The 24760-nt window shown below is 43.0% G+C and overlaps 1 protein-coding gene across 2 annotated transcripts in view; it reads left to right on the plus strand.

Moving 5' to 3' along the window:
• wwox (WW domain containing oxidoreductase) overlaps positions 1 to 24760 on the plus strand; it is a 1068632-nt gene that overhangs the window by 425762 nt on the left and 618110 nt on the right. For both annotated transcript variants that reach the window (XM_085991830.1, XM_085991829.1), the window contains exon 8: positions 4610 to 4874. In XM_085991830.1, the coding sequence (XP_085847956.1) occupies positions 4610 to 4874 (265 nt within the window). The remainder of the gene's footprint in view (positions 1 to 4609; positions 4875 to 24760) is intronic.

Raw genomic sequence — 24760 nt, forward strand, 5'->3', positions numbered from 1 at the left:
TAATTTTATATTCTAACGGGGCTAAAAATAAAATTACCTTGCTTTAAAGTATTTAAAAATAATAAACCTGTGGAAAAAATGTTTTAATTTTAATTAATTGACCACTTACCTTGTAAAAAGCAGGCCTTACGCCTGCTTTTTACATTTCTAAATACTGCAGGCTTACGATCCCGGGAAAACCTGCAAAAAAAAACTACGTTCAAAGCGCACGCGCAGCCTCTCCTGCACGCGCGTTCGACCTCTGAACCCCTTCGTTCAGAGGATCGGAAATGGCGGTTTCCCGCGCATGCGCAGTGCATGCAGAAAACTGGCACTTCCATTCGGCCTACGGGTGAGTACCCTGTGCGTACTCGCCCGCGGAGACCCGAATTTCTGGGCCATTACTGTGCGTAACAGATATTTCTAACTTGGCAGAATGGTAAATTAAAATGCAGTATTTTGTAACCAATGCCACGTGAGCTCCAATAATGGGGGAATGATGGTCTTCTCTGTGCGCTGTTAAGATTTTAGGTGAATTAGTTTGATTAGCATTAAACCAGTTCCCAATAAACGTGTCAATGATACATAACTATCCTGACCTCCAGTACTAGCATTCAATAGTTAAGCAGTTTCATTTTTCAAAGCTGGAAGAATGGTGAATATGGGCCAATTTTATTGCCCTTGCCTCAGTCATCACTGCCCTTGATAAGTAAGTACGATATGCACAAATACACACGCCCCAGAAATGAGCACCGTATCGGATGAGGTGATCTAAACTTGTCTGAACTGAGCCAAGTGGGATTTATTCAGAAAAAAATCTAAATCTGGACCACTTGGATCCGATGCGGCTGAACCCTTTTTTTTATATAATAAAGTAAAAGTGCAACAAGTCTGACCCTCTGTGTACATGTGCTGGTATCTTGCTTTTCAAGCCAAATGCTTGCCCTCAACAATGCTAGTGCTCATGCTGCAACAGCAAGCGGATGACTTTTTCTGTTTGGTTTATGATGGCTTAGAGGTTTTCACTGATTTGTTTTTTTTTTGGTTTAGTGTAAATGGTCCGCTTTCCTGGCAGACTCGTTGTGGGTACACATTTGTTTCCGAGCAGTCTAGTTATGGGGGCGGTCGGGGGGAGGGCGTATCCATCTGAATCTTTGGTGGCCTAATGAAGGGGAGGTTTACATCTGATCCTTGATACGCATACAAACCTAGTGGTTAGCACTTCCAAGCTCAGGAGCCCTGTTAGATTCAGACTTCGAATTCAGAGGATCTGCATTTTCTTTACTATGTTATGTTTGATGCACAAACACTAGGAATATCACACAACACCAGGTTATAGTCCAACAGCTTTATTTGAAATCACAAGCTTTCGGAGCGCTGCTCCTTCTTCAGGTGAAGTGGAGAAATGCATAAAGACACAGCTTATATAGTCAGAGAATCATGTCAGATGTTTACAGGTAACCTTTCCAACTGCCATTTATCACACCTCGGCAGAGAGATAATCACAGCAGTCAAAGGTGTGAATGGTGTCCAAACAGGTCAGTCAGGGAAACATTACATCAAAGAACAATGAGGTGGGGTCACAAGGGGTCAAATATTGCAGATGCTGGGGTCTGTATAAAAAACAAAAAAACAGACAAAAAACATTTTTTTTGGCTGGAAATCACAGCATGTCCGGCCGCATCTGTGTAGAGAGAACAAGCCAATGTCGACTCGAGTCTGGATGACCCTGCATCAGGTGGGGTTACATGTAGCGTGACATGAACCCAAGATCTCGGTTGAGGCCGTCCTCATGGGTGCGGAACTTGGCTATCAGTTTCTGCTCGACGATTTTGCGTTGTCGTGTGTCTCGAAGGCCACCTTGGAGAATGCTTACCCGAAGATCGGAGGCTGAATGTCCTTGACTGCTGAAGTGTTCCCCGACTGGGAGGGAACACTCCTGCCTGGTGATTGTTGCGCGGTGTCCGTTCATCCGTTGTCGCAGTGTCTGCATGGTCTCGCCGATGTACCATGCTCCGGGGCATCCTTTCCTGCAACGTATGAGGTAGACAACGTTGGCCGAGTCACATGAGTATGTGCCATGTACCTGGTGGGTGGTGTCCTCACGTGTGATGATGGTATCTGTGTTGATGATCTGGCATGTCTTGCAGAGGTTGCTGTGGCAGGGTTGTGTGGTGTCGTGGTCGCTGTTCTCCTGAAAGCTGGGTAATTTGCTGCGAACGATGGTCTGTTTGAGGTTAGGCGGCTGTTTGAAAGCGAGTAGTGGAGGCGTGGGGATGGCCTTCGCGAGGTGTTCGTCGTCATCGATGACATGTTGAAGGCTGCGAAGAACATGGCGTAGTTTCTCCGCTCCGGGGAAGTACTGGACGACGAAGGGTACTCTGTTGGTTGTGTCCCGTGTTTGTCTTCTGAGGAGGTCTATGCGATTTTTCGCTGTGACCCGTCGGAACTGTCGATCGACGAGTCGAGCGTCATATCCCGTTCTTACAAGGGCGTCTTTCAGTGTCTGTAGGTGTCCATCGCGTTCCTCCTCGTCTGAGCAGATCCTGTGTATTCGCAGGGCTTGTCCACAGGGGATGGCTTCTTTAACGTGGTTAGGGTGGAAGCTGGAGAAGTGAAGCATCGTGAGGTTGCCCGTGGGCTTGCGGTAGAGTGAAGTGCTGAGGTGTCCGTCTTTGATGGAGAGTCGTGTGTCCAGGAATGAGACTGATTCTGAGGAGTAGTCCATGGTGAGTTTGATGGTGGGATGGAACTTGTTGATGTTATCGTGTAGTCTTTTCAGACCAAATTCGCACCCCATTACGCAAACATCTTCATGCACAAGTTCGAGCAAGACTTCTTCGCTGCACAGGATCTCCAACCAACGCTATACACCAGATACATCGACGACATTTTCTTCCTATGGACCCACGGCGAAGAATCACTGAAAAGACTACACGATAACATCAACAAGTTCCATCCCACCATCAAACTCACCATGGACTACTCCTCAGAATCAGTCTCATTCCTGGACACACGACTCTCCATCAAAGACGGACACCTCAGCACTTCACTCTACCGCAAGCCCACGGGCAACCTCACGATGCTTCACTTCTCCAGCTTCCACCCTAACCACGTTAAAGAAGCCATCCCCTGTGGACAAGCCCTGCGAATACACAGGATCTGCTCAGACGAGGAGGAACGCGATGGACACCTACAGACACTGAAAGACGCCCTTGTAAGAACGGGATATGACGCTCGACTCGTCGATCGACAGTTCCGACGGGTCACAGCGAAAAATCGCATAGACCTCCTCAGAAGACAAACACGGGACACAACCAACAGAGTACCCTTCGTCGTCCAGTACTTCCCCGGAGCGGAGAAACTACGCCATGTTCTTCGCAGCCTTCAACATGTCATCGATGACGACGAACACCTCGCGAAGGCCATCCCCACGCCTCCACTACTCGCTTTCAAACAGCCGCCTAACCTCAAACAGACCATCGTTCGCAGCAAATTACCCAGCTTTCAGGAGAACAGCGACCACGACACCACACAACCCTGCCACAGCAACCTCTGCAAGACATGCCAGATCATCAACACAGATACCATCATCACACGTGAGGACACCACCCACCAGGTACATGGCACATACTCATGTGACTCGGCCAACGTTGTCTACCTCATACGTTGCAGGAAAGGATGCCCCGGAGCATGGTACATCGGCGAGACCATGCAGACACTGCGACAACGGATGAACGGACACCGCGCAACAATCACCAGGCAGGAGTGTTCCCTCCCAGTCGGGGAACACTTCAGCAGTCAAGGACATTCAGCCTCCGATCTTCGGGTAAGCATTCTCCAAGGTGGCCTTCGAGACACACGACAACGCAAAATCGTCGAGCAGAAACTGATAGCCAAGTTCCGCACCCATGAGGACGGCCTCAACCGAGATCTTGGGTTCATGTCACGCTACATGTAACCCCACCTGATGCAGGGTCATCCAGACTCGAGTCGACATTGGCTTGTTCTCTCTACACAGATGCGGCCGGACCTGCTGTGATTTCCAGCCAAAAAAAATGTTTTTTGTCTTTTTTTGTTTTTCATACAGACCCCAGCATCTGCAATATTTGACCCCTTGTGACCCCACCTCATTGTTCTTTGATGTAATGTTTCCCTGACTGACCTGTTTGGACACCATTCACACCTTTGACTGCTGTGATTATCTCTCTGCCGAGGTGTGATAAATGGCAGTTGGAAAGGTTACCTGTAAACATCTGACATGATTCTCTGACCATATAAGCTGTGTCTTTATGCATTTCTCCACTTTACCTGAAGAAGGAGCAGCGCTCCGAAAGCTTGTGATTTCAAATAAAGCTGTTGGACTATAACCTGGTGTTGTGTGACTTCTTACATTTGTCCACCCCAGTCCAACTCCGGCATCTCCACACCACCACTAGGAATATCATTAGATAAAATAGTTCTTTAGGATGTTAAAATACTAAATTAAAAAAATGTGATGTTTCAGAACAAACTTCTGGTCTGAATTCATCAGCTGTGTTTCACAATAACTGCTTATTTTCTTTGCTAGACATTAGAAACATTTGATATTTCTAGTCGAAAAATTACCATTTTTACATATGTATTTCAGATTCACTGATATAAAGGATTCCTCGGGGAAGCTGGATTTTAGTCTGCTTTCTCCTGCTAAGAAAGACTACTGGGCCATGCTCGCCTACAACCGGTCAAAGCTGTGTAATGTTCTCTTCTCGAATGAGCTGAACCGCCGCCTATCACCTCACGGAGTAACATCCAATGCTTTGCATCCAGGAAACATGATGTACTCCTCGCTGCACCGCAGCTGGTGGTTGTACACCCTACTGTTTGCCTTGGCTCGCCCTTTCACCAAGTCAATGGTAAGTAACCAGCTCGCACAGCACTTTCAAATGAGTCGGATTGTATGTCGTGGGAGGGTGCCTGCCCAAAGTAAAAATCCAGCTGTCCACATTTCGTGTTGAGATTATATAAGTTAAACTCAGTGTTTCACGGAGTAGGATACTTGAGTTGGTGCGTAGGAGGATTTTCTTTTTGGAGAAATGGAAGAAAATATGTAAAATAAAGTTGTACTTGTAAAGGTCATCAAATCCTTGGAACAGGTGGGCCAAACTGGAGAGGCCCACTGTCATGTCTGTCACTTCAGCTGATCTGGAAGAAGGCAGGACCAACTGACAGCTTGGGTGCACTACATTCATTTAAAAAGTAAGGTGTATTTTATAGAAAGGTGATGGTACAATATTAATGTTAAAATATTTTTGATGCCATATAATTCCTTCAATACTGACAAGACCATCAGAGAATGTCACAGCACAGAAACAGGCCATTTGTCCCATCAAGTCTGTGGCTGTGATATTGGTGATACTGCACTACTGCCGCTCTTTCAGTTATGAGAAAAATTTCTATATTATCTTACTAGTACCATCGATACTTTTGAACCATAGTCTTTGCTATGCGTGAAAGAAGAGCAGTAATGTCCCATCACTACTGTAGTGTCTTATTTCAGACAGGGTAGTAAAGTTTTGTTGTTCTTGCTCGCATTCTTTGGTCAGTCTTGATTTTGTGCAGCGATACATTTTTGTCACATCTTAAAAAAGGAGACAGCTGCTTACACCATAAGGGCTCAATGATGTTTTCTGTTGGAAAGTGCAAGTGACCAGCTGGTTGTGATGTAAAACCCGGGTCATTGGCCAAGTAAAGTGTTATTCCAACAAAAACCTTTGGTGGTATTTTTCAGATGAAACCATCTATCATCTGCCTTAAAGAGCGAGTGCCTTGGAGCAATTTATGTCTCATAGCCTTAGTTTATTTGTTCACTGCAATGCTATTGTCTTAACTTTAGAGGGGATGAGCATTTTTAGGGTACATTAGTAATTTAAGAGATTATCCTGGTAATCTTGCTCATGTGATAAAAATCTGTTTATTCTCGATAGAATATTCTTGTTTTCCTTAGGTTTTTGTTTTAAACTCTCTTGTGCTCAGCAATCGTGATAGTTGCTGTTATGGTTTACAGTTATTGCAATAAGAAGGGGGAGAAAAGGGCATTGTTCCCTCCCATTGCTATAAATACTATAAATTGTGAAAGTCTCGCATCCATATTTAACAATCCATAAAGTAAATCAGGATCTACTTTCAAAACAGTTTCAGAAACATGGGAACTAATTGCATCAAATTAAGTGTCATCTGGAGGGATCTTGTGTGAACTGGTCTCTCCGTGATGATATTTGAAATTTGTAGGCTTGTCAAGCAGATTACCATTATCCCGTGATTTGCACAATCCTTCATTCAGACAAATATTTTTGTTGGCAGGTTATGAGTAGAAGACTAGTGTGTGTTTGAGTAGCTAGAGCTCAGCAGATGTTTCAAGCAACCAAAGTGTTTTTTTTCCCCTTCTCAAAGTGATGGATCAAAATGCCCAGAGCTTGCAAAAAAAGTTCTGAGAATATTGGGTTACTTTTCCGGTTCCAGTGGATTGCCATCCATTGTACTGGAGTTTTAACAGATGTGCTTTCCTCCATTAATAGATGGGATGCAACCCAACTTCTGTTTCAATGGTATAAATTATGTCGAAGTAAAATGCACCAATCTGTCACTTTGGTTGTGGGCACCTTCCTTTCCGCTTCATTCAAATCAGGTGATTTTATTTTACAGCTTATTGCTTCACTCGAGCTTGATTCGAAGCAGGAAATTCATTGCTTTCTTTGGCAGAGCTCGATATTAGTTTGGTATCTAGGTATCTGAATATTACTGGAACTCAAGTTTTCCTTTTACATTCCCCATCCTTTGTATGCAGAGCCGTTAATAAATTGGACATATTTTATTCAGCAATAAGTCTTTCATTGTTTGACAACAGAGGCAATGGGCTGAATTTTCCGGGGTGGTAGCAGGCGCGATCGGTGGCGGGTCGGGTGGGAAAGTTGTTTTTTTTTGACAGCAGGTCAGGAACCCGCCGTCAACTCGCTCCCATGCGCCTTTCCCACAGGCGCATCTGTCAGCGTGGAGCCGACCCGACCTGCAGCGGCGGGGGACCCAGTTGAAATCATTCTGAGGTATTTTACGCACTTAAGAGCCTTTTTCCTCCTGCTTTCTAAAGTCCCCTGCATGGCCACGGGATTCACACAGCTCGGGAACCACGTCTGTCAACCTGAGGCGTGAGTTCCGTGGTCATTGCTCCAGCTGATTACTTGACAGCATGGTAAACAAACCAGAATAAAAACATGTTGATTACAGCAGCTAACAGATTGATGGAGATTCTGTTCTACTTGAAAAACTACTGGTAAATGTTAATTTTTCACTGGCCATTCTCGGCTGTTGCCTTCCAACTCAACAGTAATTGCAGTGAATTGATCTGCACTATAAAAAATGACATATACCATTTCAATAAATTTTTGTGTTGTTTCTGGTCTGGCTTTTCTCACAGTATACTGTGATTGTGCAGTTACTCATTAAATCAAGTCATCAACCGTAACAATTTTATTCTCATCACTCGTTCCACTGGTTCAATTTGCTTTCAGTCCTTGAATATGACTAATTTATTTTTTCAGTCTGAGACTTTAGGGTGAATTTCTATGGAGGTTCTCTCACTTGTCCATTGTTAACTTCAACGGAAGAGCTGCAGAAATCCCAGAAACACATTGTAAGCACCACTTACACTGTTTGTCAGGGATTCCGCAGCTCTTCCGCTGAACTTGCATAAGATTGTAAATCCACCCTTTATAATTACATTTAAAATCTGCTTAATTTTATGTATTATCTATACACACACATCTTTTATTTGTACCAGTTACTGATACAAAAGTCTGTAGATTTGTGACTAAAGCACCAATAACCTCCCAATTAATGTACTTTTTAAATTATGTTCTTGATCGTATTTGTAGATAGTCATATTATGTAATGATAATTTTATTTAAATATTTATTTGTCACTCATATAACTTCTATTATATTATTGTACAGTAAAGATTCAACACCCACTATGTTAGATTAAACTTAAAATTTAATTTAGCCAGGGTCCCTTTAGGGATCCCGGCTTAAAATGTGTCATGAATGACATCACCAGACCCGCTCCATCTCATTGGGACGGGTAAAGTGCTGGGCGGGCTTAATAGGCCCCATTAAGTTAAGTTCATTTTGTACAGCGCGATAGAGCCAGCAGCGGGGTCGGGTCCTGCAGTGGCCACACCGGACCCGTTAGGGTAAGGAAAATTCTGGCCAATGAAGCTAGAATAGAGTTACCCCCCCCCCCCCATTTTACCATAGTCCATTTTTGCACTGTGCAGTTATAAGAAATCTTGTATTACTTTAAAAGCACTTTTCAGTTGTTGTATGTGAATTTTAATTATGCTTGTTAAAGGCAGGAAAAATTTTAAGGATCCATAGTAATTTTACAAAATTTATGTTTGTTCAGCTGGATACACAATATAATTTATCTGAGGTAAAGGGAAAGCTCTTCTGACTTTGCAAGTAAAGGACAATAAACATGAGAATACCCATATAATTGTAACTGGAGAGATGTACTGCTCAAAACACAGCAATAAAAGCTTAGCTGTGAATCCCAAAGAAAATATATCCCATAAATGCATCAATTTATTAAGTTAGTAATGTTCTCTCTTTTAAAAAATAAAAAAAAAGTAGGTTTTAACATGACCTCTAATTCAAATATAGTCTGCGGTCATATGCAACTGTACTAGAGCAATAATTTCCATAGTTGTATGTTTGCAGCAAAAAAAAGTTATGCGGTATTAGAATTTCATAGCCTCTCCACTCCACCAGTCACTTTTAAGCAGCAAAACAAACACTCGTATTAATAACATTAACTTAGAGACATGATCCCAGTAGATCAGTTTGTGTTTTTCTCTGCTATCTGGCACCTGTAATTCGTGAATATTGCGGCACTGTGGGAGCACCGTCACCACAGGACTGCAGCGGTTCAAGAAGAAGGCTTACAACCACCTTCTCAAGGGAAACTAGGGATAGCTAATAAATGCTGGCCTTGCTAGCGACGTCTATATCCCGTGAATGAATTTAGAAAACAACAACATGGGCAACAAGAAAAGTAATGGAAGAGATACGGGGATAAAAAAGGTCTTGCTTTGAGAGTAAAGCTACAGGTATAATTGAAGAGTGGAAGGGGAATAAAAAAAAGGGGTAAAGGAATCAAGTTAGGGTTAGGTCTTGATAAAACCGACTTTTATATTTAAAAAAAAGCGACGCAGAATAGACAAGAAGATGAAGACCGCAGAAAATAGATATATTTGGAGAAAACAGTGGGAGCCCTTGGTACCTCTGTGGGATATGGGGGACATAACAGATGGCCAACGAATGGCAGCTGTCCTTTGTGACTATTTTGTGTCACTTTTTATAGATGCATCAGACGACTGCCTTCCCCATGCAGGGCTAGAATTTAAAGGGCAAGGGAAAGAAAAACTGAGAGGATAGTGAATTTCCTCTGAGCTTCTCCTGGCCCACCGCCATAACTGAAGCGGAAGCTCTGTTCACGCATGTAAATAGGCGTTCCGCCAAAGTTACGGTGACGGAGCGTGAGAAGCTCCAAAGAAATTCACCCCATAAAATTGGATATTGCCCACTAAGAGGTGATAGACAGATTAAGGACAGTAAAAGATTGCAAGGGACCTATCCTGATGGATTTATCTAACTGGTAGTAGCAAAGAAAGTAACCATGAAATTGGTCACGTATGGATATTTTTGAGGGAATTGCTGAAGAGAGGAGTTGTGTTAAGGGACTGAAGAGAAATTAATTTTGGTGCCAGTCTATTAAAAGGGTAATCAAAGGGTACAGATCCATAAACTTGATGTTGATGGTGGATTAAGAAAATACAAAGTACCTTGAAAGAGAGAATGGTGAAGCCACAGACTTTTTATGTTAGGAAGTAGTCAACAGGTGATAGATCTTGCTTGATACATAGAATTATAGAAGTTTACGGCACGGAAGGGAGGCCGTCCGAAAAAGACCAACTCTTGGTCTGTAGACTTGTCGGTCATGGCACTTCATATCGAAGTGCTTTTAAATGTGATGAGCGTTTCTGCCTGTACCACCCTTTCAAGTAGTGAGTTCCAGACCCCCACCACCCTCTGGGTGAAAAAACGTTCTCCTCAACTCCCCTCTAATCCTTCCACCAATTACATTAAATCTATGCCCCCTGGTTATTGACCTCTCTGCTAAGGGAAATAGATCCTTCCTATCCACTCTGTCTCAGCCCCTCATAATTTTATACACCTCAATTAAATCTCCCTTCAGCCTCCTCTATTCCAAAGAGAACAACCCCAGCCTATCCAACCTTTCCTCATAGCTAAAATTTTACAGTCCTGGCAACATCCTCGTAAATCTCCGCTGTACCCTCTCTAGTGCACACATCTTTTCTGTAATGTGGTGACCAGAACTGTGTGCAGTACTCTAACTGTGGCCTAACTAGTGTTTTATACAGTTCTAGCTTAACCTCCCTACTCTTATATTCTATGCCTCAGCTACTAAAGGAAAGCATCACGTATGCCTTCTTAATCACCTTATCTACCTGTCCTGCTACCTTCAGAGATCTGTGGACATGCACTCCAAGGTTCCTCTGTTCCTCCACACTTCTCAAAATCCTACCATTTATTGTGTATTCCCTTGCCTTGTTAGCCCTCCCCAAATGCATCTACTTGAGATCCTTGAGAATATAACTGCAGTTGCTGACAAGGGGAACTCAGTAAATTTTATGGCCCGTAATTTGCAAGAAAGCTGCCCACAGAGATCTCGTCAGCTCTGTGGCGAAAACTTTAGGTTTCTCGATGTGTAATTGATTGTAGTGCTGTGAATAGGAGATTCCTAGCGCGATGCAGCAGTGACGTTATCAAGCTGTCTAAACAGCCAATCACATTGAAGAATTCTCACAGACAGCAAACCAGGAAATGAAAAGCACTCATTATCTGCACTTTTTAAAAATGTTACAGAGAGCGAAATAAAGGTTGGGACCTACACATGGGGTTAAGGTAAAAGCTGAAATATCTTGAACAAACTATAAAAACATTTTTTTTAATTGTAATTTTTATCATTAATGGAGAAATTTGACATTCCACAAATATAAAAATTAGTTTTTTAGGGCCAGAACGATTGTTGAGCAGTCAATACGCTGTCAAAACCCCAGTTACACCTATTCCAACAAGGCTTAACATTTAATGGGGTGATTAACAGCGATATTAACGTGGAAAAGCTCAAGTTTCTGTCACTTCCACTGATGTCACTGATTGCTGGCTATGGGGGTGGTCCAGAGCGCAGCCCGTGTCGGAGCACTGACTGCAACTTCAGGATTTCTGCGTTTAGATGCGCTTGTGCTAAATCCTGAATTTACAGTCGGTTTAAGAGGGGTAATGATGACGAACGCTGACAGTTCGCCGTCATTACCCACCTTAAAGTCCGGGCCAATATTTCGAGACTTCCGCAAGGTCTTTGACAGAGTGCCACATCAGAGAATAGTACTTAACAAATTATTGGAAAGACAAAGAGTAAGAAGCTTTTGAAGTGGATAAGTAACTGATCGAATAAGATGATGCAAAGTTATAGTAATTAAAAGAGCAACATCAACATGGAAATAAGTGCTGAGTGGAGCAATGCAGGGATTGCTTCTGGGCCATTTTCTGTGATTAATTTGCACAAAACAGATTAATGTTTCTATTAAAATTTGACAGAGGAATGTCATAAGAATGCGTTAAGCACTTGCTGGCTAATATTGTGAACAATAGGTCAATGTGTATGGGGAGTGGGAGACTAATATTGTGCAGCTGTTTATGTAGCATCTTCTGTACAGTCACTTTGGGAATATTGCAATTCAACATTTTATTAAAGTAAATTACTCTGGTGTCCATAAAAAAGTGCTGAACACTAAAACACAATTTTCAAATTCTACAACACTACGTGGGATGTGATCCAGAAACTATTCATAAACACTAACGATTTCATACATCTGCTTATGAGTTAGGTAGAAATACCAGCTATTTGACTTTACATGCTGTACTGTTTAGGTAACATTGAAAAAATACCTTAGGAGCTCTCATTTTTGTTGATGTATTTCTAAAGGCACTGTTATTGTGCTAATGACTCCAGATTTCCAAATGTGGTTTACATAGAATTACTTAGAATGTACAGCACAGAAATGGGCCATTCGGCCCAACTGGTCCATGCTGGTGTTTATGATCCACACGAGCCTCCTCCCACCCTACTTCAGCTAACCCTATCAGCATAACCTTCGATTCTTTTCTCCCTTGTGTGTTTTTTGAGCTTCCCCTGAAATGCATCTATGCTGTTCACCTGAACTACTCTTTGTGGTAACGAGTTCCACATTCGAACCACTCTCTGGGTAGTGAAGCTTATCCTGAATTCTATATTGGATTTATTAGTGATTATCTTTTATTTATGGCCCCTAGTTCTGGTCACACCCACAAGTTTGCGGGCAGCCGGTTGAAAGCCAAATTCAAAACTGGTAAGACTTGCTTATACCAGCGTCTTGGAAGATTGGCTAAATGGCTATTCTTGATAGCTGGTCTTGGCGAGTCCTCACAGTTTTAACCCAGCATCACCAGCACAGTATAAGAGCACTTTAAATCAGTATGTTCCAAAGTCATGTTAAACATGGGTCCTAAAACAACATTAAGCAGAAAAAAGTTCCTCAAGAAAGCAAAAGCTGAAGAATGGGTGGTGCAGTGTATCTGCACATTGTCCTTTCAACCCTGACTCTAGTCCAGACTGATGGTGTGCAAGTCTCCTCACAAGGATCCAATGTGAAATTGAGTTTGGGAGCCTTTCAAGCCAGTTCCATTGGGTTCATAGCACAACAGCCCACGCTTGGCACTCAATTGGAAACCTCACTCAGATACCACAAAGATGGTTGGTGTAGGGGATAGAAAAATACGATACTGGTGCACTTGAAATGTTCATTTGATCGTTCTATACATAGTCTGGAAATTCATAATGCTGATGTTCGGTGCCAAAAAGCATTCAGTTTTCCAGGATTTATGTCTGCTTTGATCAACAGATTTAAAACTAATTATGTACAAGACAGTTTTGTAGTTTCCTTCTCTCCTTTCGTCAACCTGTATCCCTCCTCCTTCGCCCCGCCCCCCCAAAAAAAAAACTTATTTTCATGGGTCTTGAATGATTTCTTTTCCTGGATGTTCTTGTGGATTTCAGTTCTGGTGGGTGGGCAAGTAATATCGTGAATGTCTCAAGTGTTTATGCTTTGCTTCAATTCCAATAATTCGAGCGAGAGGCTGGCCTGCAAATACTGAAAGTTGTAACTTGCTGATTTAATTTTTTGCAACATTTGTTAAAACAATTGGAACAATCCAGATTCCTTGTGATATCCATTTAAGACAATACAAAGCTGCCATAAGGAAAAGGGTACAGGGCAGGGATACATTCCGCTGGCAAATCACTGTAATGCACTCTGCCTCTGTCCAGCAAAATTCACTAAGTTGTGTGTCCACACTAAACTTTTACAAATTGTACATAGCTGCATGAAGAGTGCAGGGTCTCATTTATGGGTAGAAGTAAAAAGAAAAAGAAAGACTTGCATTTTTATAGCGCCTTTCACAACCACCGGATGTGGCTTTCGATAAGGTCCCGCATAAGAGATTAGCGTGCAAAATTAAGGCACATGGGATTGGGGGCAAGGTATTGACTTGGATAGAGAACTGGTTGGCGGACAGAAAGCAAAGAGTTGGAATAAACGGGTCGTTTTCCGAGTGGCAGGCAGTGACTAGTGGGGTACCGCAAGGATTGGTCCTTGGACCCCAGCTGTTCACAATATATATTAATGATCTGGACGAGGGAATTGGATGTAATATCTCCAAATTTGCAGACGACACAAAGCTGGGTGGGCGTGTGTGCTGTGAGGAGGATGTCGTGAAACTCCAGTACGATTTGGACAGGTTGGGTGACTGGGCAGAAACATGGCAAATGCACTATAATGTGGATAAATGTGAGGTTATCCACTTTGGTGGCAAAAACAGGAAGGCAGATTATTATTTGAATGGCAATAGATTGGGAGAAGGGGAAGTGCAGAGTGACCTGGGTGTTCTTGTGCACCAGTCGCTGAAGGTAAGCATGCAGGTGCAGCAGGCGGTTAAGAAGGCAAATGGTATGTTGGCCTTCGTAGCAAGAGGGTTTGAGTACAGGAACAAGGATGTCTTGCTACAGTTGTACAGGGCCTTGGTGAGACCGCACCTTGAGTATTGTGTGCAGTTTTGGTCGCCTTACCTGAGGAAGGACATTCTTGCCATGGAAGGAGTGCAGCGAAGATTCACCAGGCTGATACCTGGGATGGCAGGAATGATGTATGAGGAGAGATTGTGTCGATTGGGCTTATACTCATTGGAGTTTAGAAGATTGAGAGGGGATCTCATCGAAACCTATAAAATTCTGTCAGGCCTGGACAGACTAGATGCAGGAAGGATGTTTCTGATGGCCGGGGAGTCCAGAACCAGGGGTCATAGACTAAGGATAAGGGGTAAGTCATTTAGGACAGAGATGAGGAGGAATTTCTTCACCCAGAGAGTGGTGAACCTGTGGAATTCTCTGCCACAGAGGGCAGTGGAGGCCAGTTCATTAAATATATTCATGAAAGAGTTAGATATATTTCTTAAGGCTAAAGGGATCAAGGGATATGGGGAGAAGGCAGGGACAGGGTACTGAATTTGGATGATCAGCCATGATCTCATTGAATGGCGGAGCAGGCTCGAAGGGCCGAATGGCCTACTCCTGCTCCTATCTTCTATGTTTCTATGTCTCAAAGCGCTTTACAGCCAATGAAGTACTTTATGAAGTGGAGTCACTGTTGTAATATGGGAAACGCGGCAGCCAATTTGTACACAGCAAGCTCCCACAAACAGCAATGTGATAATCTGTTTTTGTTATGTTGGTTGAGGGATAAATATTGGCCCAGGACACCAGGGATAACTCCCCTGCTCTTCTTCGAAATAGTGCCACGGGATCTTTTACGTCCACCTGGGAGAGCTCGGTTTAATGTCTCATCCGAAAGACGGCACCTCCGACAGTGCAGCACTCACTCAGCACTGCACTGGAGTGTCAGCCTAGTTTTATGTGCTCAAGTCCCTGGAGTGGGACTTGCACCCACAACCTTCTGACTTAGAGGTGAGTGTGCTACCCACTCAGGTGCTGCTTTTTCAGTCCTCCGGCTATGCTGCTCTTCATCTGCCTACCGTCTTTACTTAGTGGTGCATCCTGTCGGAGGGGTGTTCTTACTCTGCCGGAACGAACACTCGCCTGCCTTCTGGGGAACAGCCTTCTAGAGAACAGCCTGGCATCTGTACAGGTGCTCTCCATGATAGCCCTGTTGAGACTGAGAACTCAGTGTGTGGGGAACCCAAGGTGTGAGTGAGTTAACATCCTACCACTTCACGGCGCAGTGGGTTTGAACACCAATATAGAATGTTATAAGAAGTCTGTTCTGCTTAATGTGATATTTCGATTTTGTGATTAACAGAATATGCGCAAAGGTTCGCTTATACTAAATTTCTGTGCTGAAATTCATCATCTTTCACTCCTTAGCAGAGCTGCGTGTTAGCAATTGGTCTAGCGCAATACTCGGCACTTCTTCCAGGCACTCAAATTCAAATTCAAATTCAAATTCAAATGCTTTATTGGCATGAAAGTTTACAGAGAACCATATTGCCAAAGCTCACATAGCAAAAAGGTACATTTTCAAACATTCTGTAGGTGTCAAATCGATTTGACATTTGTTGGGTACATACAATATTACTTTTAAACAATATTAATTTTAAACAGTCTTAATTTTAAACAGTCCTCAGGTTGTGACATGTTGTTACATATTTGGCCCCAAGGTATGGTCTGTCTCCTTCTCCCAGGACTAATCTCAATTTTGACAGGTCATCCAATTCCTTGAAATCTGGGGTTGTTTGGCTTAGCTTGTTGAATAATATGTTTCTTGATGTGTTGAATTTTTCGCATTTTAGGAGGAAATGCATTTCTGTTTCAACCTCGCCGGCCAGACATTGATCGCATATTCTATTCTCTCTAGGCTGCCAGGATTTCTTGTATCTGCCTTTTTCAATTTCCAGTTGGTGGTCGCTTAGTCTGTACCTGGTGAGGGTCTGTCTCTGTTTTGTGTCTCTGATGGTCGTGAGGTAGTCTGCCAGTTTATATTCTCTTTTTAGGGCCCGGAAACATTCTAATCTGCTTTGGCTTTCGGTTATTTTGTTCCAATGTTCCAGGTAGGTTTCTTTGCATTGTTTAATGATTTGGTTCACTCGGATTGGTGTTTGGACGGCTGTGTTGGTCTGGGGCTGGTCAGGGTCCGGCTGAGTACTTAGTTTCAGTAGCAGCTGACTCAGGGGACTCTTTTCTGGGTTTAGCTCTTGGGTCTGAAAGGCTTTGAAATGAAGGGTGTCTGGGGAGCTAGATTTGAGGTGATTTAGGAAGTTTAGTGCTCGTTTTTGGATGTTTATTATCAGTGGGTATCTGCCTAGTTCGGCTCTGCATGCATTTGTTGGCGTTTTTCTTTGGATGCGAAGGATGCTTCGGCAGAATTCTGCATGTAGGGCTTTGTCTTTAAATATACTGTGTTTTTTTTGGAAGCTTGTCCTATAAATCGTGCAATAGAGAAACAAAGTTGCACAATTTTTTTTTAATTAATTGACTTCAGCAATAAATTATCAAGGAGGAAGCAGTGCAAAAATAAAAATTACAGCAATGAGGAGTGGGCAGTTGGCGTGTTAATGTGGTGAATCAATCAGATAATTATGGGGAAGCTGGGAGTGCAGCCAGTACAGAGTAGAGGAACAGTGTATGGGCTGAAAAGAAAATGTAATGTTGGCTGTAGGATCCTAACAAAAGGAAGAGATTGATTTTTTTCCCCCTCCTCAGATTATATATTCTTAAATAAATGCCCCCCCCCCTCAAAAAAAGAGCATTGTTTCTGGGACAACTTAAATAAAATGATGTGGGAGATGCCTGATATGTAAACGAAAGTTGTAATAAAGAGGGAAATTATTAACGAAAAAAGTAAGGGGACGTAATTGGCTCAGAATGTCACACTTCAAGCGTGATCCACATAATGCAAGCAGCAATTCATCTAAGTGATTTATTAGAATGCCTGCTGGGTTTGATTAGAAGCCAGGGACTGGGGAATTTCACCTACTCTTAACTATTTCTGTTAGTACTCTTCTTATAATTATACGTTACTCGCGTTTGCCTCTCAAATATTCAGGCTTGTTCTGCGAGGCCAAAGCTGATTTAAAACTTCAAGCAGCTTTAATAATAGCTCGTTTAGCTCATTACACAAAGGTTCTTCTTCTGAATGAGATTTCTTTTCTAAAACAAATATAATCCTGTACCAGCTTTAGCGAATATACTATACTTGTGTCCTTTTTAATAAATAGAATTCTTTTCTTTTTGAAATTAAACTGAGATATTTTTCCGATATTTTTGTTTTCCTTTATTACCACCATTACATCTCTCCCTCATATTTAATGGTGTGCAATTTGTGGTGGGTCATAACAGCGCACGAACAGCATTCGCTGTCACTGCTCCTTTGAAACTGACCGCGATTTCAGGATTTAGTGCAGGCGCATCCTGACATGAAAATCCCGACGTTGCGGTCAGTCATTCACTGCTCCGACACTGGCTGCACTGTGCAACCTCTGCCTCCCCACCCCCCCCCACCGCCACTCCGCCCCCCCATAGCCGGCAATCAGAGCAACTGACGAAAACGTCAGGTTTTCCACGGTAATATCGCTGTTAAATACCCCATTAAAAGTTAGACCCTGGAGGATTAGGTGTAACTGGGGTTTTAACAGCGTATTAACTGCTAAACAAACATTATGGCCCTGAAAAACTCATTTAAATTTTGTGGTGTATCAAATCTATCCATTTTAATAAGAAGTAACATTTTTAAGAAACTTAAAAAAAAAAAAAATGTTTTTAATTGTTCATCTTTTTTTCAGGTTTGCTTTTTCCCCATGTGAGAGCCCCAATCTTTGTTTTGCTCTCTAACCTTTTTTAAAAAGTTAGAATCAAAGGAGCTTACTCACTTCCTGGTTATCGGTCTGTGAGAATTTTGCATTGTGATTGGCTGCTTAGACAGCTTGTTAATGTCACAGCAGCTCGCGTTAGGGATTCCCCATTAACCTACACTCATCAACTGAATGCCGGAAAAGCCAAACTACTCGCCACAAACATCGCAAGATCTTTGTGGGAAGCTTACTTCGGGCCAGTGGCGAACATCTTTGCTTCGCCACTGACCGCAAATTACAGGCCATTATGTTTTAGGTGTTTGGTTCTTTGGGCTCTGCTGTTTGTTGTGTGCAGCCTGAACTTTGGGATGATACTCCATTATTCCTTAACTTGTGGATTGTTAAAACTGCGGTTATGGATGAAGTATGCTCTTTCAAAAATGTAACAGCAGAAAGTATATTTTTTACATTAAAAAAAAAGTACAAAATGAGGAATAAAGAGAAGTTATTTTCCCTACTTTCATCAATCCCAGTCTTGAAGCAGACACTAGGAGGTGTACAAGAACTCTTTGAGTTACTTTTAACAAGTGTCTTTGCCCTTTCGCTGGAGAAATGCTTTTCTTCTGCTCAGAGCTGTCACCAGGCGTGGGCAGTTGTGTAGGAGAAGCTGCATCCTGTACTCTAATGGAGCCTTCCTTTCTGAAACGAATGACTTAATTCCAGTAAAGTTTTTTGTTTGAAAACTTATTCAAATGTTTGTTTCACTGTGGTAATTTATTCACCGCCTCCAAAATTATGCAGAGTTAATGGTCTGGCCAGTTCATTTTGAATGTTAAATATCAACTTCAAAACAGGTCATTCATTAGAAATGATTCCTTTCGGCTGGTCCAGGGGAACTTAGAATTCTGCAACTTTTAAAATCACGAAAAACATTATTTTGGAACAGTTTAAAGAAAAAACACAGCGCTCTCATTTCCATGTTTGTTCTGTGATGCCCTTTGTTCCCTTAAAAAGAATTTCCACTGCAAAACATGACTGAGTGCTATTTAACCATCGACTTATTCCGTATTCAAGTATTACGTAGAATATTTGGGGCACTTAGTCTATGTACAAGCACCTCTGAAATTAAATCGAATAACCTCTACGATTGTGGTGCGCTATCCCTCCTTGACCTTCTCGATGTCTCTGTGGCATTCAACATTAAAGACTGCTCCATTTTCCCCAACTACATGGCCCAGCGCCGTGGAACTGCCTTTACCTGGTTCCACTCATTATCAGTCCTACTACTACTACAGCAACTGCCTCTCTCCCTGCCCTGCAAAGTCACCTCCAGAATTATCCAAGGATCCATCCTTGACCCCTTCCTCTTCATATATGTGCTGCTTCTCGGTAATAACATGCATAAGCATGTGGTCAGCTTCCATATGTATGCAGCTAACACTCAGCTTCACCTATCCACATCTTTCCTCAATCCCATGGCCACCTCTGTGCTATCAGACTGCCCATCTGACTTTAAGTCATGGACAGGCCAGGATTTCCTCTCATTGAACGCTGGGTCAGGGCTAGGGCAGGAGGGAAGCTTGGCTTGATGAGCAAAGGGAAGGGAGAGTTGCGGCAGAGGCAGCTGAATGGATGTTCTCAATCTTAGTGACATAGAAGTCCATAAGCTCCTTACACCTGTTGTTGGAGGTGCGGGTGGAAGGGAGAGGGGTTTAAGGAGACTGTTGCGGAGAAAAGAAGCCGCTGGTTACCTTTGCATTCCAGAATGATCTTGGAGTGGTGAACAGTATTGGCAGTGGAGAATAGGGCCCGATGGTGCTTGATATGGTCCAGCCAGATCTGGCGATCAATGGCTAAACCATATACATTCAAGTCTGCGCCCTTAGACTTAAGGGACTGGAGGTGAGGGCAGTGCCGGGGGAATCACCAGGGTGGAAGCGACTAAAGATTTTACTGGAGAAAAGGGCATTAATGGCGGAGATGAGGAAGTGATTGAGCAGGTCGACAGCTGCAGAAATATTGTGACCAAAGATTAGTCAGTTGGGAGTTTGAAAGTGCTATTGTAAGTGAATTGGAGGAGAGTTTTTTCCAGGGATGGATGCAGAAGGAAGTGGGGTTGGAAGTGGGAATGTGAGTATTGAGGGATACAAGATAGTGATCAGAACTGGCCTTATCTGTGATTGAGACAATAGGGAATAGAGAGGCCACATGAGATGGCAAGGTCAAGGAGGTGTTTGTGAATATGGGTTGGAGAGTTTATATGGAGGGAGAGGTTAAGGGAGGACAGGAGGGAGGGCAGTGAACTCTGAGGAAAGAGGGGAAGGTGAGTTGAGATGGAGGTTGAAACCACCAAGGGCAAGGTCGTTTAGTGCAGAGGCTGAGTGAGGAAATCTCTGAGAGAAAAACTTGAGGTGGGGGTAGAAAATGAAGATTCAAAGAAGAGGTGAGAGGGGTGGAACAAGGTGAGATGCTCAAAGGAGGAGAAGCTGCCAGTGGAGTTGGAGGTCAGACCAAGGTGGAATTTGGTGATCTCAAGCTATTTCTTTCTGCGCACAGATGATACAGATGTTACACCATCTCTGTCCTCTGGAGTTGGATGACTTTCATGTTCTCTTGACTCACTCAGACTTTGGGTAAGCCTAAAGATTGCATTGAATATTAGGGTTTGATTTGACAGACTGCCCAGTGCAAAGTGCGTTTTTTTGTTATTTGTTGTCTCAAATAAGAACATTTCTGAAGTTATTTTTGACTGCTGCCAAGAACATATTATATCAGAATGCTTTTTCATGACCTTCACATATTGAACATTTCCAGCTTTTTGTTTTTTTTTTAACTGATGGAGTTTGGTTTCTGACAGTCCTTCCTCTCATCCACCCTTAGGTAAACACACACTTGAACAAGTCCTCTCAATGGAAAGTCTCAACGCCTTGTATTCAGTTAATGGCAATGGGTAGAAGGATGTGTGTGGATGAGGGCTTTGCATTCAGAGCAGGCAGGAAGAGAATCTTTTCTCCTTTCTTATCTGTGCTCTGTTTTCATAAATTGACAGCTTCAGATTTCAGAAAAATGCGCTACTTGCGTAGCTTACACATTGTGCTTGCTTCTGTCACTCTTGTTACTTTTATCACTCTTGTTACTTTTATCACTCTTTCCCTGCTTTAAAGCTTAATAAAACCCCAGGTGTAGATGGATTTATTTATTTTATCTCCTGGAAATCCATAAAAACTCCGTAGTAGCCACAAACGGCACATTGCAGAGTAGAATGCTGTTAACTTTGGGCTGTTAGCCTTGCAACTTCGATAACCTGAGCTAAAAAATAGTTGATAGGAATTTACAATTAAGAAGTATTAAATGAACCAAAGCAGGAAGAGTGGGACTAATTGATTGCTCTACCAAAGAGCTGGCACAGGCACGATGGGCCGAATGACCTCCCTCTGTGCTGTATCATTTTATGATTCCATGAAGTTAAATACAACTGGTCTCTATGTATTCAGTTGATGGATGTATATACTGATTGGCCTAAAACATAGAAACATAGAAGATAGGAGCAGGAGTAGGCCATTCGGCCCCTCGAGCCTGCTCCGCCATTCAATGCGATCATGGCTGATCATCCAAATTCAGTACCCTGTCCCTGCTTTCTCCCCATATCCCTTGATCCCCTTAGCCTAAAGCAAATGCACTGGAAAATGTTTTTTAAAGGCCCTCCTGTTTTTGAAGGATCAGTCTGGCTTTCTTGGCTTTTTGTTGAGTCCAAAATGTTTTGCCACGACAGTTGTCTTGTAGATGAGATGTATTGAGTGAGATATGTATTGTATGATTCCTTTTTAAAAAAAATCTTAGTTAAAAAAAATATTTTTATTTAAAAACGGTTGTGACTCAGTGGGTAGTACCCTCGCCTGTGAGTCAGACTGTGGGCACAATCCCAGCTATGGACTTGAGCACGTAATCTAGGCTGATACGTCAGTGCAGTACTGAGGCAGCGCTGCATTGTTGGAGCTGCTGCCTTTGGGATGTGATGTTCTCGGGTGGACATAAATGATACCTATCTGAAGAAGAGCAGGGTGTTTTCCCAGCGTCCTGGCCAACAACCACTCCCCCCTCCTCCCTTCCCTCCCCCACCCCCCCCCCCCGACATCCCAACCAGCAGCACTAAAAACAGATTATTTGGTTATTCATTTATTTGCTGTTTGTGGGACCTTGCTGTATGCAGATTGGCTGCTGTGTTTGACCACATAACTACACAGTGATTGTGCTTCAAAGTAAGCCATCGGTTATTAAAGAGCTTTGGGATGTCCTGAGGACGTGAAAAGTTCTCCGTAAATGTGAGTTTGTTTGTTCTTTATTTGTAATCATCCAACGTTACAGTAAAATTTAAAAAATGACTAATAAGGCAACAACACTCATGCTTTTTATAAATTTTTTGTGGCTTTGAGATTATCTGTACAGAGAGATTGAACTTTTGATGGACCAGACACCATTTTGAATCTAAATGTGTGTGTGTGTGGTGTGTGTGTGTGTGTGTGTGTGTGTGTGTGTGTGTGTGTGTTCGAGAAACTACTGCTCAATCGGGACTGGGCAAAGTTGGGGGAGAACGACTCTTGGTCAGACTAAAGAACATTTTTGAGTTGTTTAGTGAAAATTTATCTCCAATTCCTAGAGGAATGTATTAACTATTCGTTTGACAAAAGCAAATTACTGCGGATGCTGGAAATCTGAAATAAAAACAAAAAATGCTTGAAATACTCAGCAGGTCAGGCAGCATCTGTAGAGAGAGAAACGTTTCAAGCAGCCCTTACTCATCAATTACCTGCTCACTGCTGCCAGTTTGGGTTCCGCCAGGACCACTCAGCTCCCGACCTCATTACAGCCTTGGTCCAAACATGGACAAAAGAGCTGAATTCCAGAGGTGAGGTGAGAGTGACTGCCCTTGACATCAAGGTAGCATTTGACCAAGTGTGGCATCGAGGAGCCCTAGTAAAACTGAAGTCAATGGGAATCGGGGGGGGAAAACTCTCCACTGGCTGGAGTCATACCTAGCACAAAGGAAGATGGTTGTGGTGGTTGGCGGTCAATCATCACAGCCCCAGGACGTCGCTGTAGGAGTTCCTCAGGGCAGTGTCCTCGGCCCAACCATCTTCAGCTGCTTCATCAATGACCTTCCCTCCATCATAAGGTCAGAAACGGGGCTGTTCGCTGATGACTGCACAGTATTCAGTGCCATTCGCAACTCCTCAGATAATGAAGCAGTCCATGCCCGCATGCAACAAGACCTGGAAGACATTCAGGCTTGGGCTGATAAGTGGCAGGTAACATTCGCGCCACACAAGTGCCAGGCAATGACTATCTCCAACAAGCAAGAGTCTAACCACCGCCCCTTGACATTCAAAGCAGTACCATCGCTGAATCCCCCACCATCAATATCCTGGGGGGGTCACCATAGACCAGAAACTTAACTGGACCAGCCACATAAATACTGTGGCAACAAGAGCAGGTCAGAGGCTGGGTATTCTGTGATGAGTGTCTCACCTCCTGATTCCCCAAAGCCTTTCCACCATCTACAAGGCACAAGTCAGGAGTTTGATGGAATACTCTCCACTTGCCTGGATGAGTACAGCTCCAACAACACTCAAGAAGCTCGACACCATCCAAGACAAAGCAGCTCGCTTGATTGGCACCCCATCCACCACCTTAAACATTCACTCCCTCCACCACCGGCGTACCGTGACTGCAGTGTGTACCATCTACAAGATGCACTGCAGCAACTCGCCAAGGTTTCTTCGGCAGCACCTCCCAAACCCGTGACCTCTTCCACCTAGAAGGACAAGGGCAACAGGCGCATGGGAACACCACCACCTCCAAGTTCCCCTCCAAGTCACACACCATCCTGACTTAGAAATATATCGCCGTTCCTTCATCGTCGCTGGGTCAAAATCCTGGAACTCCCTCCCTAACAGCACTGTGGGAGTACCTTCACCACACAGACTGCAGCGGTTCAACACGGCGGCTCACCACCACCTTCTCAAGGGCAATTAGGGATGGGCAATAAATGCTGGCCTTGCCAGCGACGCCCACATCCCAAGAACAAATAAATGGTTTTTTTTCAGGCTGATGACCTTCCATCAGAACTTTCTGATGAAAAGTCATTGACCTGAAACATTAACTATTGGTTTGATCCTTGTAGTAATTTATGTTATGTTATAGTTTATTATTTTGCAATCAGGATAATGAAAGTCCAACAGTGAGTTGAAGTAAGTAGGCCTTTGAGGTCCTGGAGGTCTTTTGGTGGGTAAATTTTGTCTTGGAATGTATAAAATAATTGATACCTGGTTGTGAGTGTAAGTTCATTGCCCAATAGAAGGTTTCAGATGACACATTGCGAAGTATGTTAATTTTCAAATTCTGGTCTTCAGTCTCGTGCCATCTGACTTCTTTTTGGAGTTAGAGCTCCCCTATCAACACATTTTTGCCAGCATTTTGGTTTAATTTGAGCGTGTTTGCATGATGTCTGTATTTCACAATCAAGCTGCATTTTCAATTTATTTTTTTTGCTTTGTAATGGTTTATATGAGTGTACAGGCAATACCTAATTCTGTCAGATTGGTATGGAACTCTATACAGTATGTAGAATAAGAGTTGGCTGTGACTGTTAAAAGGTTACAACATATCCAAGGGTTCTGATGACTCACATACTTGCAGAGATTGTGCTGCAGTTGTAAAGCATTTGCAGCTGACTTTTGTTTAATATAATATGAGAGAGTGAATAA

This window comes from Somniosus microcephalus, chromosome 6 (genome assembly GCF_052327205.1).
Source record: "Somniosus microcephalus isolate GS21.2 chromosome 6, FLI_Smic_1.0, whole genome shotgun sequence".
Lineage (NCBI taxonomy): Eukaryota > Metazoa > Chordata > Chondrichthyes > Squaliformes > Somniosidae > Somniosus > Somniosus microcephalus.